The sequence below is a fragment of the Centrocercus urophasianus genome, unplaced genomic scaffold (genome assembly GCF_019232065.1).
Source record: "Centrocercus urophasianus isolate 14NV4802_14NV808 unplaced genomic scaffold, USGS_Curo_1.0 seq_30, whole genome shotgun sequence".
In the NCBI taxonomy this organism is placed as follows: domain Eukaryota; kingdom Metazoa; phylum Chordata; class Aves; order Galliformes; family Phasianidae; genus Centrocercus; species Centrocercus urophasianus.
The window spans coordinates 6,660,527-6,674,459 of NW_024884867.1; the positions used below are offsets into that span (position 1 = coordinate 6,660,527).

At 38.2% G+C, this 13,933-nt stretch overlaps 1 protein-coding gene across 3 annotated transcripts; it reads left to right on the forward strand.

The window, feature by feature from the left end:
• Nucleotides 1–386: 386 nt before the first annotated feature.
• On the forward strand, nt 387–12,377 carry ZCCHC8 (zinc finger CCHC-type containing 8). 3 transcript variants are annotated; one of them, XM_042828832.1, is made up of 14 exons: nt 387–582; nt 1,200–1,242; nt 1,789–1,863; nt 2,271–2,376; nt 2,778–2,855; nt 3,184–3,287; nt 5,024–5,089; nt 6,945–7,008; nt 7,448–7,590; nt 8,327–8,469; nt 8,591–8,706; nt 9,308–9,391; nt 10,085–10,196; nt 10,865–12,377. In XM_042828832.1, exons 1-14 carry the CDS (start codon nt 402–404, stop codon nt 11,680–11,682), a joined length of 2,133 nt encoding a protein of 710 aa, XP_042684766.1. In that variant the 5' UTR covers nt 387–401; the 3' UTR covers nt 11,683–12,377. The 3 variants fall into 3 exon arrangements, with proteins under 3 accessions (XP_042684766.1, XP_042684768.1, XP_042684767.1); XM_042828834.1 differs by having other exon boundaries at nt 8,327–8,463; XM_042828833.1 differs by having other exon boundaries at nt 6,948–7,008.
• Nucleotides 12,378–13,933: the final 1,556 nt, after the last annotated feature.

Sequence of the window (13,933 nt, forward strand, 5' to 3'; positions counted from 1 at the left end):
GTGCTTTTATGTTATATAAACGTGTGCTGGAAGGACACCTTAGTCTGGGGACGGTTTGGATGCAGTCTTAGTGCGGGCGATCTATTGAAAGCGGTGGCGCGGTGCTGCGCCCTGCTGGTGCTGCTGTTCTGCTCTCCAGAAAAACAAAAAAGGCGGGAAGGCAGCTGGCACCGCAGGTGGTTGCTGCAGCCTGCGCCTCCCGCGTCGGCGGAGCTCGTCTTCCGCTCCACTACAGCTCCCAGCATGCACAGCGGGCACAGCCCGGCGCGGGTGTGGCGCCCTGGCCGCAGTGCATGCTGGGGGCCGCGGTCCCGCGGTTCTCAATAGGGTGCGCGGCGCCCTTCGCCCCGCGGCGGCCTTCCGGCGCTCCCCGCGCTCCGCCCTTCCTGCTGCGGCTTAAGATGGCGGCCGAGGTGGATTTCGGGGATCGCGAGCTCTTCGAGCAGCTCGAGGGGGAGGACGGGCCGCCGCCGCCTCGCCTCAATGCGGACGAGGAAGAGGAGGACCGCGAGGCAGCTTTCTCAGAGCTGCAGGAGCGGCTGCGGGGCTGCGAGGAGACGGTGCGGCGGCTGCGGGAGGAGAATATCCTGACGGGATTGGCGGGGCCTGCGGCGGGCGGGGACGGGAGGCTGCCAGCCGCCGCCGGATCCCTTCCGGGCCAGGCTTCGCGCCCTGCGTTGCTCCCGCGCAGCCCTTGATGCCGGGCGCGGGGCCGTGAGGGGCCGCTGCCCGCAGTTCTCCTCGCGTTCAGCCCTGGGCGCTGCTCCCGCCGCTCGGGGGACGGTTTGCTCTCACTGCAGCCTCAGTGTGCCTTTCTCTCGGCTACGGGGCAGTTGAGTTCTTGGGTGCTGGAACAGGTTAAAATGCGTAGCGTTGCACTTCTTTCTGCTTTCGTGAAGAAAAGGAATCCGTTTTTAACAGAAAAAAAATTAAACTGCCAAATGGTTCCTTGAGGAGCTGTTGGGATGAACACCAGCAGCTTGGCGTCTGAGTTGTCCTCTTTACAGTTAGGTATCTATATATAACAGTCTCACCGATCACCCTTTCGTGATGTATTTTGGTCTTTTAACTACAAAAAGACATAATTCAGGCAATGTTCTGTGCACTTTTTGTTAGGTGTTTTCTTATTTAGCCCTGCAATTGATTAAGGTGCTGTTGTGCCTTCTGAAGAATGCAGTGTTCCTTAACTAGAAGGTAACATCAAGAACTTAAAAGAAAGCTGAATATTCTGACTCGCCCCAGGTATGTTACTGCTGGTTTACAGTGCTTCTGTCCAACACCATTCTCATAAAGTTTGTTAGACTTCATTGTCAAGAACTGTGTTGGTGTTACTCTATGTATGTATGTGTATACATATATATTCATGTTCGTTTGTTTGTGATTCCTTTAAGGAAAGACCACTTTTTGTGAAGTTTGACAGCAAGTGCAAGTACGTGACAATAGTTACATAAGTAAGAGAACTATTTTGTTGTTCTCCAGGTAGTGTCTAGTCATTTGATGGCACTGTGAGATCTTAAACGATCTTAATGCTGTTTACTGCATTTTATTATATGCTCTTAGAAGAAAACATCCGTATTCTGTTTTGTGTTCTTTGTACAATGAACCACAAAATACTTTGCTCAGAAGGGAAGAATTTTTGTTTAAGGTAATAGGAACTTCCTAAAATAATGGAACTTGTATTAGCCAAACATTCCTCTCTGGAATGCAGGCTGTTTGCTGTGACAACTGAATAGGGAGTATTTACAATAAAACTGATGTAATACACATTTATATATTCTGTTCTTGCAGTGGAATTTCAGTGGACAACTCAAAAATTGACGGGCCTCTGTTGCAGATTTTATTTATGAACAATGTAATTTCTAAGTAAGTACTTCAGCTTTTCAATAAAAAAAATCCCGATAGGAGGCCAGACATTGGTTTTTGTTTCGATATGTTTGCCCAAAGAATATATGTCATATTTAGTAACATACATTTGTTAGTATGCGGAGGAGAAAGGGTGGGAATTAGCAAAAGACAAGAGCTCTCCTGTGTTCAGTAGCAATGTCGGTATTTATTGTAAAATGAAGTGTGAATCCTTGGAACTCCTGAATGAAAGTTTCTGAAGTGTTGTTGGTAAACATAGTGCGTTAATTGCTCCCTCCTTCTCAGCTCAGAGTTGTCTGCCCTTTGTGTTAATCCTGAAGTAGTAAATGGCAGATGCTTCAAACGATATTTTTGTGTATTTCAGTCTCTCTCTTTTCTTCACCTTTTTATGCTTTACTCTGTTGCAGGCAGTATCATCAAGAAATCGAAGATTTTGTTTTTAATTTAGTTCACAAATATGAAGAGCAACAGAGAGATGAACAAGAAAAAATGCACTTCAGTCTTAAGCCTCAGGTATTGTAAGGATTGTAGTGGTATTACTGAAATTTTACATTGTTAAGTAGCTAAATTCTAGATTTTTTTTCTACAACTGCAAATTAGGTAGCTATCAAATAAGTGTTATAAAACTGCTTATTCTGGGGGGGAAAAAAGAGGATCATAACAGTGAAAAGAGAAAAATGATGTGATATTTTGGACTGTGGAAATCATTATTATTATCATAAATATATATAAATATGATAAAAATAAATAAATAAATAAATATGATATAAATCATATTTAACTAATGTGTCAAGAAAAAGTAGAAGTTGCACTCCATATTTTGTGCCTTTTATGTACTTTGGTAATTTTGGAGCTCTTCTTTATACTGTCTGCTATATTTAATCATGGACTTGTGTTTTTACTTTTCATCTCAGCCCTCCAGTGTTCTTTTAGAAGAGGACTGTAAAACAGCAAGCTTGAATTCTGTTAAAAAAACTAAGGAAGCTTTTAGTGTAAGTTTTTGACTATATGCTCTTGAATGGTAGGTCTGACTCTTCATTCTACGTATTTAATACACACTAGCATTAAAATAAAATCTCATTAAATTTCTTGTATCAATGTAATAGCAGTAAAGTTCAGCATGTTTTGGCCACTTCAGTAGAAAAAAAAGTGCTGATTGGTACAGGCATGGGTATGGGTATGTGTATTATTTGTAAATACCTACAGAGTGGGTGAAAAACCTGGAAGAATTCCAAATGGTGTAAATTTCTAGAAATGCTACCGATAATCTGACCTAAATGCTGACACCTTTCTGACAATTTTCTGACTTTTTTTCTACAGGTTGTAGGAAGTGTTCTGTATTTTACCAATTTTTGTCTTGATAAACTGGGACAGCCTATATTAAATGAGAATCCACAGCTGACAGAAGGATGGGAAATACCTAAGTATCCTGTTTGCTAAAACAAGGGTCTTTATCTGGTTACCAAATCCAAAGAGTGCCAGTTTGGTAAATTGAGCTCAGATTCATTTCAGAAGACTGTGCATCACTATTAAAACCCTACCAGTTATTAAAGATGAAAAGTTTTAATGGGAAATTGGTGGATTTTGTTCTCAAAAGGTACAAGTGTTTGGGTGTGATTGGCTGACTGATTTTAAGAAGAGTGAATGCTGTGCTCCTGTAAATGTATCTTGTGAATGCAGGGCTTTCCTGGGCCAGTCTGCAGTTAGGTTTGGAAAGAAAGTTCATTGCAGATACAGGCAAGTTGTTTCCCTCTGTGAAATCTGTAATATGGGAGAAGAAAAGGGCTCAGCAGACTCAAATACTCTCTGAGATAATTTTTGCCAAATTTGGGATCTGGGAGAAAATCTTTTAATAAAATTCAATTATGTGGTGTTCTTACCCTGCATCCATTCTAAAGTTGGTTCTATTATAATGTACTAAAGCCAGTACTTAGAAAGTGGCATTGAGGGAAACATTTGAGAAAATATTTTTTAATATGGGAGTCCTTGGTGACTAAAAGAAATTGAACAAGATACTTCTCTTTTTTTTCCCCTTCACATAATCCCATCTCCCCAGTTTCCATACATTAATTTGGCAACAGAGAGTCGAGAGGAAAAACAGTTCCATAGTTCATTTCTGCACTTTCTAGTTAACAGACTTGTCATAACAGTAACTCCCTAGTGTTAGAAAATGATTTGTATCTGAAAAGAAATTGTGAATCAAAAAGCCAGCTAATCTGGCTTTTCTTGTGGCTGCCATTGAACTGTGTATGCACTGTGCTGTAATTTTACATTTGGAAGCTGCCTGTTGTAATGTATCAAGTCAGTCCTCTCCAAATGACGTTTGTAGAATCTCCCAACCTCCAGATAAAGAACCTGGATGCGTAACAGGAGAATTTCTCCTAAAATGTAAAGTTAACCCTGGCTAAGCTTTTATGTTTGTCAGCTTTGCCAGAGCAGAGGTATTACTGTTCAAAATTACCTCATCTTTAGAGCTCCTGTAGACACTGAGCCTAAAATAGCACTTAATCGTTAAGTGGTGTATGAAATACCATGGTTCTAAATGGCTGAAGTACCAATCAGTGTGTCAAACCAGCATCTGACATCTGCTTTTCTTTTTAAAAGCAACTGTTAGACTCTGGAAACTACTGTGCTTCTGAACTTTACCTCTTAAGTCTCTTCCATGCTGATTCACCTGTGGCCCTCTTCTCTTCTCATACTTTGCTAGACAAGTAGGCAGAACAGCTAATAATTTGCAGTCAAAAAGCAAACACAAGTACTATGATACGACCTGTCTACATTTAGTGGAGATGTGAGTTACAGTTTTGAAACTCTACCAAAAAGTATTAAGATTGATATAAAATACGTCAGAATTAGTAATATGAAACTTCTGCCTATGAGCTTCAGTTTTAGCAAGTGCTTGTAAAGAACAAAATAGATTATTACATAGAAATTGGGTAGTAGAAAACAATACAAGCCCCTCTTAGCAAATATAGTGGACGTAGTTTTATAGTTTATAATTCTGAAGTGCAGGCTTCATATTAAGCACCATCTGTATCAATGTATCTTCAATCTAGAAAAGTCAATATTTTATGCAAAGCCCTAGTAGGTTTTCATTGACATTTTAAACAAGATTGAAATTTTGCTTCATCCAGTAGCAGTTCCTTATTGAAATCTAAAGATATCAGCAAGTTTTCAGCCAGATTCTCTCCCTAGATGGACAAGAAATACAAGTAAAACCAAAAAGGTTTGTATTACTCTTAAATATAAAGTTTTGAGCTGCAAAGTTCAGATGTGTACTGTGATTATTCCCATATATACTAAACCCTTGAGTGTACTTGAGCACTGAGTTGACGTAAACCAGCCCCTGCAGTCAGTGGATCTCTGTGGTTTGCTGAATGTGTTTAGGAAGGGCCTATATTCAGTGTGCAAAAGCTTTCTGACGTTGTTTGTGCCCTGTTCTTCTGTGGCTTCTTTTTAGTGATTGCTTTGTCATCCTTGCATTGGTGTACTGCCATCATTCTTACTGTTTTCTGGAGCAATTTCCATATGGCTTACTTTATTATTAAGACAGGTGATTTAAGAGTTGATGGTATAGCTTTTATGGGAGGTAAGAAGTAAAGTTAAATGAGTTTACACTTGAAAATCTGCGTGGTTTTCATAGCATCTGAAATCATTGATTTCATTGTAATGAATACCATCTGAGCTTTCATCAGGAATTACAGAATGAAGGGAAATAATGAATTAAACTATGTTTTGATTAGAAATGTTGCCATCTGAAGGGAAAGCCAGATTGAAGGGTCATTCTCATTGTACGGAGCGGTGATAAAATACTTGAATCACTGCAAATGTTTGTATTTAAATAACAGACAAAGGAGGAGCAAAACATGTGCTTTGTTTTATCTAATTAGAGAATTCGACAGGTTGGATTTAGAGCGGGGTGGGCAGATGTCATCTTGGACACTTATTCTTGTGTCACCCTTTTGTCTCTGCATGTTTCCCATCCTAATTTGATAAATCTTCAGAAAACAGTGTCTAAAGACTTGTTAGAGATGGGGACGTTCCCTCCTATAACCTTGAAAATGTGTGCCACGATGGGAATTTACAGGGAAAATTAAATTTGAAGGCAGTTGCAGTTCAGCATACAGTCTGTGTAACTTCTTCAAGCTCTGGGCCAGGACTTTCCGAAGTAGCAGTCATGCTGCTCCTGCTTATTTCTACAATGCTACTTCTTGGTATTGTGAGATCTGTCAGAGCTTTGATGATACAAGCATCAAAAGAGAAATAAATACCGTACTGCAGTATACAGCTGAGGGATCTATATCTGTATTCTGTATTTAAAGTCTTGTGTTAACATCCTTTCTTTTCTCCCTCAGGACATGGCATCAGCTTTAGTGTGTAGGTTTTGTTTTGTTCATACCGTACCAATAAATGCAATGTTTGCATATTGAAGCAGAAATCCTTCAGAGAATTCTGTCTGTAACACGGCACAAGGAGAAGCTTTTTCACCATTAAGACAGTAAAATACTGCATCATGTTGCCCAGGGAAGTCACACAGCCTTCTTCCTTAGAGGTTTTCAAGACTTTACTGCATAAAGCCTTGAACAGCCTGGTCTGATCTTATAGCTGACCTAGCTTTGAGTAGGGAGCTGCATTGTAGACATCCTGAGGTCCAACCTGAATTATTCTGTTAGTATTTTATTTCCTCTTATGCAGAATCTTATTCCCTCTTATGTCTGTTATACAGGTTATGAAATATTATATGAGTTTCTTCCTGGAAGTACTGCTCTTCTGCTGTAACTTCAGGGGTTTTGTTTTGCTTTGTTTTCCTCTCCACATGCTGTCATGTGTTTTTTTAATTTATTATTATCCTGTGTCTGTTTTTCTCAGTTTTTTTTATCCTATGTAAGAACATGATATAAAATTCTCTTGCTTACTTTTGAAGATTAATATTAATAGTCAAACTAAGAAAGGCAGGAGTCAGCAGACAGTGCTTATGTGTTTTTCTTAGTAAAATCTTAGGTTTAAAATAATCAGGTGCATTTAATGTTGCAAAGTGATTTTCAGCTTTAATATATATATTTTTTCCTGTATTTTTTAAGCAGGCCAAAATCGCACTGTTTCAATTGTGGCTCTGAAGACCATCAAATAAAGGACTGTCCAAAGGTAAGCTCTACATTAGTATTTAAGAGGCTGTGCCTCTCTTCAAGAAATGTTTCATTGGATCTACACCATTTAAAAAATAAAAATAGAAAATAGATGCAGTGGTCAGGATGTGCAGTTAGTCTTCTCTTCTGATTAAGTCATACTGCGCATACATATAAGTTCTAACTCCAAATCAGAATGTAAATCATTTTCATAGCATAGGATTTTTGAATGTCTCCTTTGTTCAAACTGCAGAATGTCCTTAGATATGTCTCCTGTTTCTGCTTGATAAGATGCAAATATTCTCTGTTTTTTCAGTATGTAGTGTTCATTACAGTAGTTTTACCTCTGCCATGCGAAATAAGCTTGCTTGCAGGGAATACCAGTTTTACATTTGGTGAAAACGTGCACGAACTGTAAATTGTCCAAACTTAAACTTCCCAATTGTATTGTCTTCAAGCCACGAAATGCAGCTCGTATAAGTGAGAAGAGAAAGGAGTTTATGGAAGCTTGTGGTGAAGCAAGCAATCAGAATTTTCAGCAGCGTTATCATGCAGAGGAAGTAGAAGAAAGGTTTGGAAAATTTAAACCAGGAGTAATTAGGTATCTCTTTTCCTTTCATTAGCTGTTTTTCTGGAATGACTTTTCTGCCTTTGAAATGCCAGATGTTGCTATTCAAAATCTTATAAGTCCATCTGCTACTCTTAATTATGGGTGTATTCTGCTTGAATTTGTTTGCCAATTTTTAATAAATCGTGCATTTTTCAAACCACATCTCACTGCCTTTCCCCATGACCCTTTTCTTAACGTAGGGAGAACTATTTCATACTGTTGCTTTTCAGATGCCTTTCACAGGGAGAACTGCAAATACATTAAGTTCCTGATAAGCTAAAATGCATGCAGGAATCTGAAAATATTGAGCTTGGAGTGTCCCTTGCTGTCTTCTCTCTATTCCAAAAATTTTTTAAAAATTGTAATATGATGGTATCAGTCTCTACAGAAATCATCAGTAAATTGTCTGTTTTGTTAAGTACACCCTTCCTGTAGCTACAGTTAAGGCCACGAGCAAGAAGTAAAAATCCATGGAGTGAGTTGTTCTAAGAGTAGAATTCCCATAGAATGTCTAACCATATGTACATTTGTGTGGAGAAATGTGTTACAGATTTTCTTTAGTATCAGAGTTGTTTTTGCCCCAAACTTGTTATTTCTGGAATTGACCAGCAACATGGTTTGAGCTAAATTATTTTAGCTCGCTCATTTAAAATGTAACAGCGTGTTAGTAACTTCCTTTAAAAAAAACAACAAACTCAGTTATGGACTTCTTGTTTTCTCAACTCAGTGGGGAACTTCAGGATGCGCTTGGTGTCACAGCTAAGAGTCTTCCTCCATTTATATATCGCATGCGTCAGCTTGGTTATCCTCCGGGTTGGCTCAAAGAGGCTGAAATGGAGCACTCGGGACTTGCTCTTTATGATGGTAAAGGTGTGTGTGTGTGTTAGATCTATCAACTTACATTCCAAAAACCAAAACCGTGTTCGTGATCCTGTGGATTTATTCAGTAGCGTTAATTAGCATTGGTAATAATTATGTTTTTTATTTATAGGTGATAATGAAACAGAAGATGAAGGATGTCTTCAACCAAAACATGTCACTTACGATGTCTCTAAGCTGATTAACTATCCAGGCTTTAATATCTCCACTCCGAGTGGGATCCCAGATGTAAGTGGCTGTCTGCTTTCTGAGCAGCCTATTAATGCTTATTGCTGTTAGTTTAATGTTTAGTGTTCTGCAAGTTTAATGTTCTGCATCATCCATCTGGCAGTTTTCTTTCAACAGCTTATTTAAGTGCTTGCTTTGGAGGTGGGGGCTGTTCAGGTGACATCTGATATATTCTGGGCAGGGTTTGGCAGTGCTTCTGTGGTGTTTATTTCCATTATAAGACCAACAGGAGTCTAGGTTAATTGAGTTTCCTTTAAAGACAAAATGTTACGTAGGAGTTTGCCTGTTCCTTTTGCCTGTCTACATTTTCTGCATGTTCTTGTGATGCTTTTTTATTATTACGAGTACTGTCAGGTAATAACAATAATAATAAATTACCAAGTAATAATAATAACACTACACTCCATTAGTTCTTTGTATTCACAGGTTGCAGTACTTTTGGTTTGCCTTCCTAAGTTCCTAAGATAAATAAGGTTTCTGATGAGAGGATGAATTCATCTTGCTTGTTAATCCCTTGGCATTTCTCTTTAGTTCTACTGTCGTATTATTAAGCCAAACACACACAATGTTCAGCCTTTTGTCTCTCTTTTTGTTGTTGTAGGAATGGCAGATATTTGGTTCCATCCCCATGCAGCCGTCTCAACAGAAGGATGTTTTTGCTCACTACCTGTCTAATTTTCATGCGGTGAATATATCCCAGTTTTACTCTCAAAAAAGAGAAGTTGTCATGTAGTTAGTGGAGACAGTTTCTTGTTTGTCTTCATTCAGACCATCTCATTGACACCACCAGTTGTGAAATCCTAGTGCTTTTATTAGTTTTACAGTAACAGTTATTTCTGTAGTGATTTATTCTTTTTCAGTCCAGTGAACCAGTAAGGTAGTCTGTAACTTGGCGTACCTGTTCTAACAGAAGAGTTTCATGTTTAGAAAAAAAGATATAAGGTATAAGGATATAAGGTATAAACTTTTCAGCCTAAAACCGATCTTGTTTCCAGACTTGCCTAATGAGTGAAAAACTTGCTGTAGACATGATTTACAGTAATCTTAACACAGTGACTTGAGAAAACACTGTTGTGTATGATTCTCTGTTCTTCTCTGACTCTCACCTAGTATTGTCCACTATACAGTACTTCTATTAAAGAGGGGAAGATAGATATTCTGCACTCAGTCTCCACTGTTTAATAATGCTCCTTTGCCACTTCAGCCTAACCAAACTACAGGTCTGTTCAGTTACATTAAATGCCTCAAACTTAAGTTTACAAACTCAGTCACTGAATAACTATAATTACAAAACTGTTTTACATGTGTTCTTAAAGCTGGAAATGTTACATTAAATAATCTAATTCTAACTTTGTTTTCCTGGTTGACTTCCTTTCAGCCAAGTTCAAAATCTAGCAATAAAAGGACTGCACCGCAGCCAAGCTCTCACCATTCAAAACGACCTAAAGATGACTTGGAGGTAGCAGTAACTGACATGGACCTAGATTCTGGTATAGTTATTCTGCTTTTCATTTTTTTTCCCCTAGTTTCAATTTTTATTTCCAAAATAACTTCTCTGGATTGAAATGTTACTGTAGACAAAGAGAAACCAGTGCTTTAGTATTCGCTACGGTAATGCTTAAGGTAAGCAAGAAGTTTCAGATGTGCTCAAAGCAACTGGAATCCTGGTTACCCATTCCAATCTCTTCACTTCAGATGTATCTTAAAGAAAAATCTGTTATAAAGACCTCAAAATCCTAAAATACTTGGATTAAATACTTCAGGATGTTACAAACTCACAACTTTAAAAATGAGTCAAACTAACAGGGGGTCTGGTGTTGTTTTAATGTTAGAATAGATGGAGAAGCTTTTATCTTTGCTTTTGGGTTTCTTATAAGAGAGGGTACCTTAGTGTGTCCAAGTCTGGAAGAAAAGTCTGTTCAGTACATTCAAGAGATTTGTTTGTTTCATAGTTTTTTTGTGAAATGGCCAGGAGAGTTAAAATCCCCAAACAGGTAATTTCAGTGGATGTTGAAACTTTCAGAAAGCTCGTTCTAGCTCAGCTGAAAACCAGGTATGAGGATGCATATGTCTGATAGTTCATATCCTAAAGCATTGGCATTGAATGTTGTCATAGTCAGACTTCAGATTCTAATAGAAGCCTGTTATCTGTTTCTAGATGTGGAAGTGTCACAAAGATCTCAAGCAACTAACAGTTTTCAGTTCCAACCTCCACTGCCACCTGGACCTCCAATGATTTCAACTCCTCCTCCTTTACCACAAGGCACACCTCCACTTACTCCACGAAGTCTTACACCAACTCAACCTTCAACACCCACCCATCCTCCTCTTCCTAACGCTGTTCCATCATTAAATTCTTCCAGTGATGTTTCTCAGCCAAAAATAGTGGACTCAACCATGGATGAGGATACTCTGACCTTGGAAGAACTAGAGGAACAGCAGCGATTAATTTGGGCAGCATTAGAGCAAGCAGAAAGCACAAACAGTGACTCTGATATCCCTGTTGATACACCTTTAACTGGAAATTCTGTTACATCATCACCATCTAGGAACGAAGTAGATCTTGTTGCAGAAGTAAGATCATCTGATAAGATGGTAACATTGGAAACTAAGTTTTCCAGTATCAGTGAACAGGTACCAGAAAATGAACATTCTCTAACTAGTCCTAATCCAGATAATAGTTCACTTAATTTAAAGGAAGATCCTGATAATTCAGATTCTGAAGACCTGCTGGGTAACACCGTGCCTGCTCCCAATCACAAGGTTAACGATGGAGAAAGTACGGGTGATAATAAAGTGGTGACAAGCACTGAGTCATCTGCAAAGAGCTCAAATCCTGTTCCTGATATGAGCAAGTTTGCTGTAGGTATTGCACCTTTTGAGTTTGAAAATATGACTGAGTCAACGGGCACTTACCTTCGAATAAGAAGTGTGCTGAAGAATTCCCCAAGAAACCAGCAAAAGAAAAAGACTTGACTTTTAACTGGTCTTCCTTTGTTTCTTTATGTTCAAATTCCTGCACCCTTCTCTCTCCTTCAGTTTTACAAACTCATATAACCTTCCTCATCCTTTTGTAGGAAGGAGAAAATCTCTAAAGATTACAGCTCTGCCCCTGTTCTTCCTCAAAACTGAAGTCAATGCAGGGCTTCCACCTTGACCAGAACCAATCCAGCCAGAAAAATACAGAGTTCCCAAATTGCATTCTTCCACTAAGGAATAATGGGACTGTTGATTTGCATTGGCAAGTAAATTGTTCTTTGCTCTAAAAAGAGAGACTTGTCTTATTGTTCATAAGTTTGGCTAAGAGTTGCATTGTCCTTGAATTTCAGGTGGATTGGTGATTTTTTTTTTTTTTAATATCCTTTGTACAATAATGGATACTTTATAGATTTTGCTAATTATCCTGTAGATAAGTTTAATATATTCAGAATGTTTTTTAAAAAAATCTAAAGTTAAGGCTTCCCATGTCAAAGTCATGGAAATTGGATGAAAATGATCGGGGATTACCAGCATTATCTTCACCACTTCAAGTATTTTTATAAACTTTTATTTATGTGGATCAGTTTTAATTACCACTGTATCTTTTGTAACATCCTTCTTCATGTAAACTTGCTGTACATACATGTTCATTTTTATGTACAGAGGTTTAATAAATGAGGTTTTTATAAATATTTTTTTTAATTGGAGTTCTAAGCCATTAGACTGCTGATTTCTTGAAATAAGCTGCTGAGGATAATTAGGAAAAACAAGCTGATTAAAATGAGGGTGAAGTGAATTGATTATTTTAGGAAAAGTCATAACAACTGGGTTCATGTTTTTATAATTAAGGTGTTAAAATTATTTCAGCTAACCTGCTTATGACACTCAATTTTCATAATCTAAAGAACTGCTCATTTTTGAAAGGCCAAAGCTTAGAAATATTGCAATTCTGCTAACTAACTGTTCTAGCTTTTATATTTTCCCTCTCCTCTCACCTCTGTTCAAAGCGACTGGGAAGTGGGACGACTACGCATCTGCATGGCCGACAGAGGGAGTACTGGTTTGGTTTAGCAGTGTTCTTCAAAGCTGGTAAAGCATATGTTTGTCCTTAAATGCAGGGAAAAAAGTGTTTCTACCACGTGAGATGCGCAGTAAAATAAAGGATTTCAAGGACTGAAGAAAACACTTTTGAGGTAGGGATGTCTAAGATTGTATTTGATAACTTTGGAGACTGAACCTGTTCTTTAACAACTTCAGCTTTACAGATTGTAGATATTTCCCAAAGATTCTTATAATGTGTCGAATTAGTGAGCTCTGCATTTGAATGCTTACAAAAAACACAAGTTTTTTTTTCAGATCGAGTGCTTATATTTTTTTCCTTTTATTGCTCTAAACTTTGAATGGAAAACTTCCAAGAGTCTTTACATGAACAGTGTGACTTCGGAGAGGCTGAAAAGGCTCTATTTGCAGCATGGATCACTTCAGTTTATCTGTTCCCATGTGGAACATAGAGCTCCAAGTAAACGTTCATCATATGAACTGAAACAATAGGCTTTTTCTAGCTGATCTTTTCTAGGAAAAAGTAAGAGTACTGCTTTCAAGCCAGGAACTTCCAGCTCCTATGCACTTGACAAAGAAAGCCCTAATGGAAATAACCTAGAGATTTTGTGCTTCCTCCGTGCTTCTTCCTCCCATAAAGTTTAAAGCTAGTCATCACCATCTACCCAAGCTATTATATGCTGTGCAGTGCGTCATTCGCATGCGGATGATGGTGTGATGTAATCATTTCAAGTTATACACCTTTGGGTGTGTTGAGGTGCTCATATCTTAAACATGCAGTTCTGTCTCCACGCCTTAGAAGATCTTTTTTTTTTAATAGGCCTTATGAAATGTTCCTTCTTTACTAGGGCATACAGACTTTATTGGCATACTTGTATGCTTATGCTTTGCTTGCAGACACAATATTAAAATCATTTTATATTATATACTTAGTATATAATATAAATATATAATAGTATATATATACTTAGCTCTCTAGTGCTATACTTAGCTCTGCATGTTCACAATAAATTCATAATAAATTGCCCTTCCACTTAACTGATTGGAATAGATAAGTCTTAGATGTTTCTGCAAGTTATCAGACTTACTAAACTAGTTGTTAACTCCTTGCTTCCAAGATTTATGTTGAAGAAATCAGGAGGAAGAATAAAGTGAAGACATTTCAGCAACCAAGCTCTAAATGCAGTTC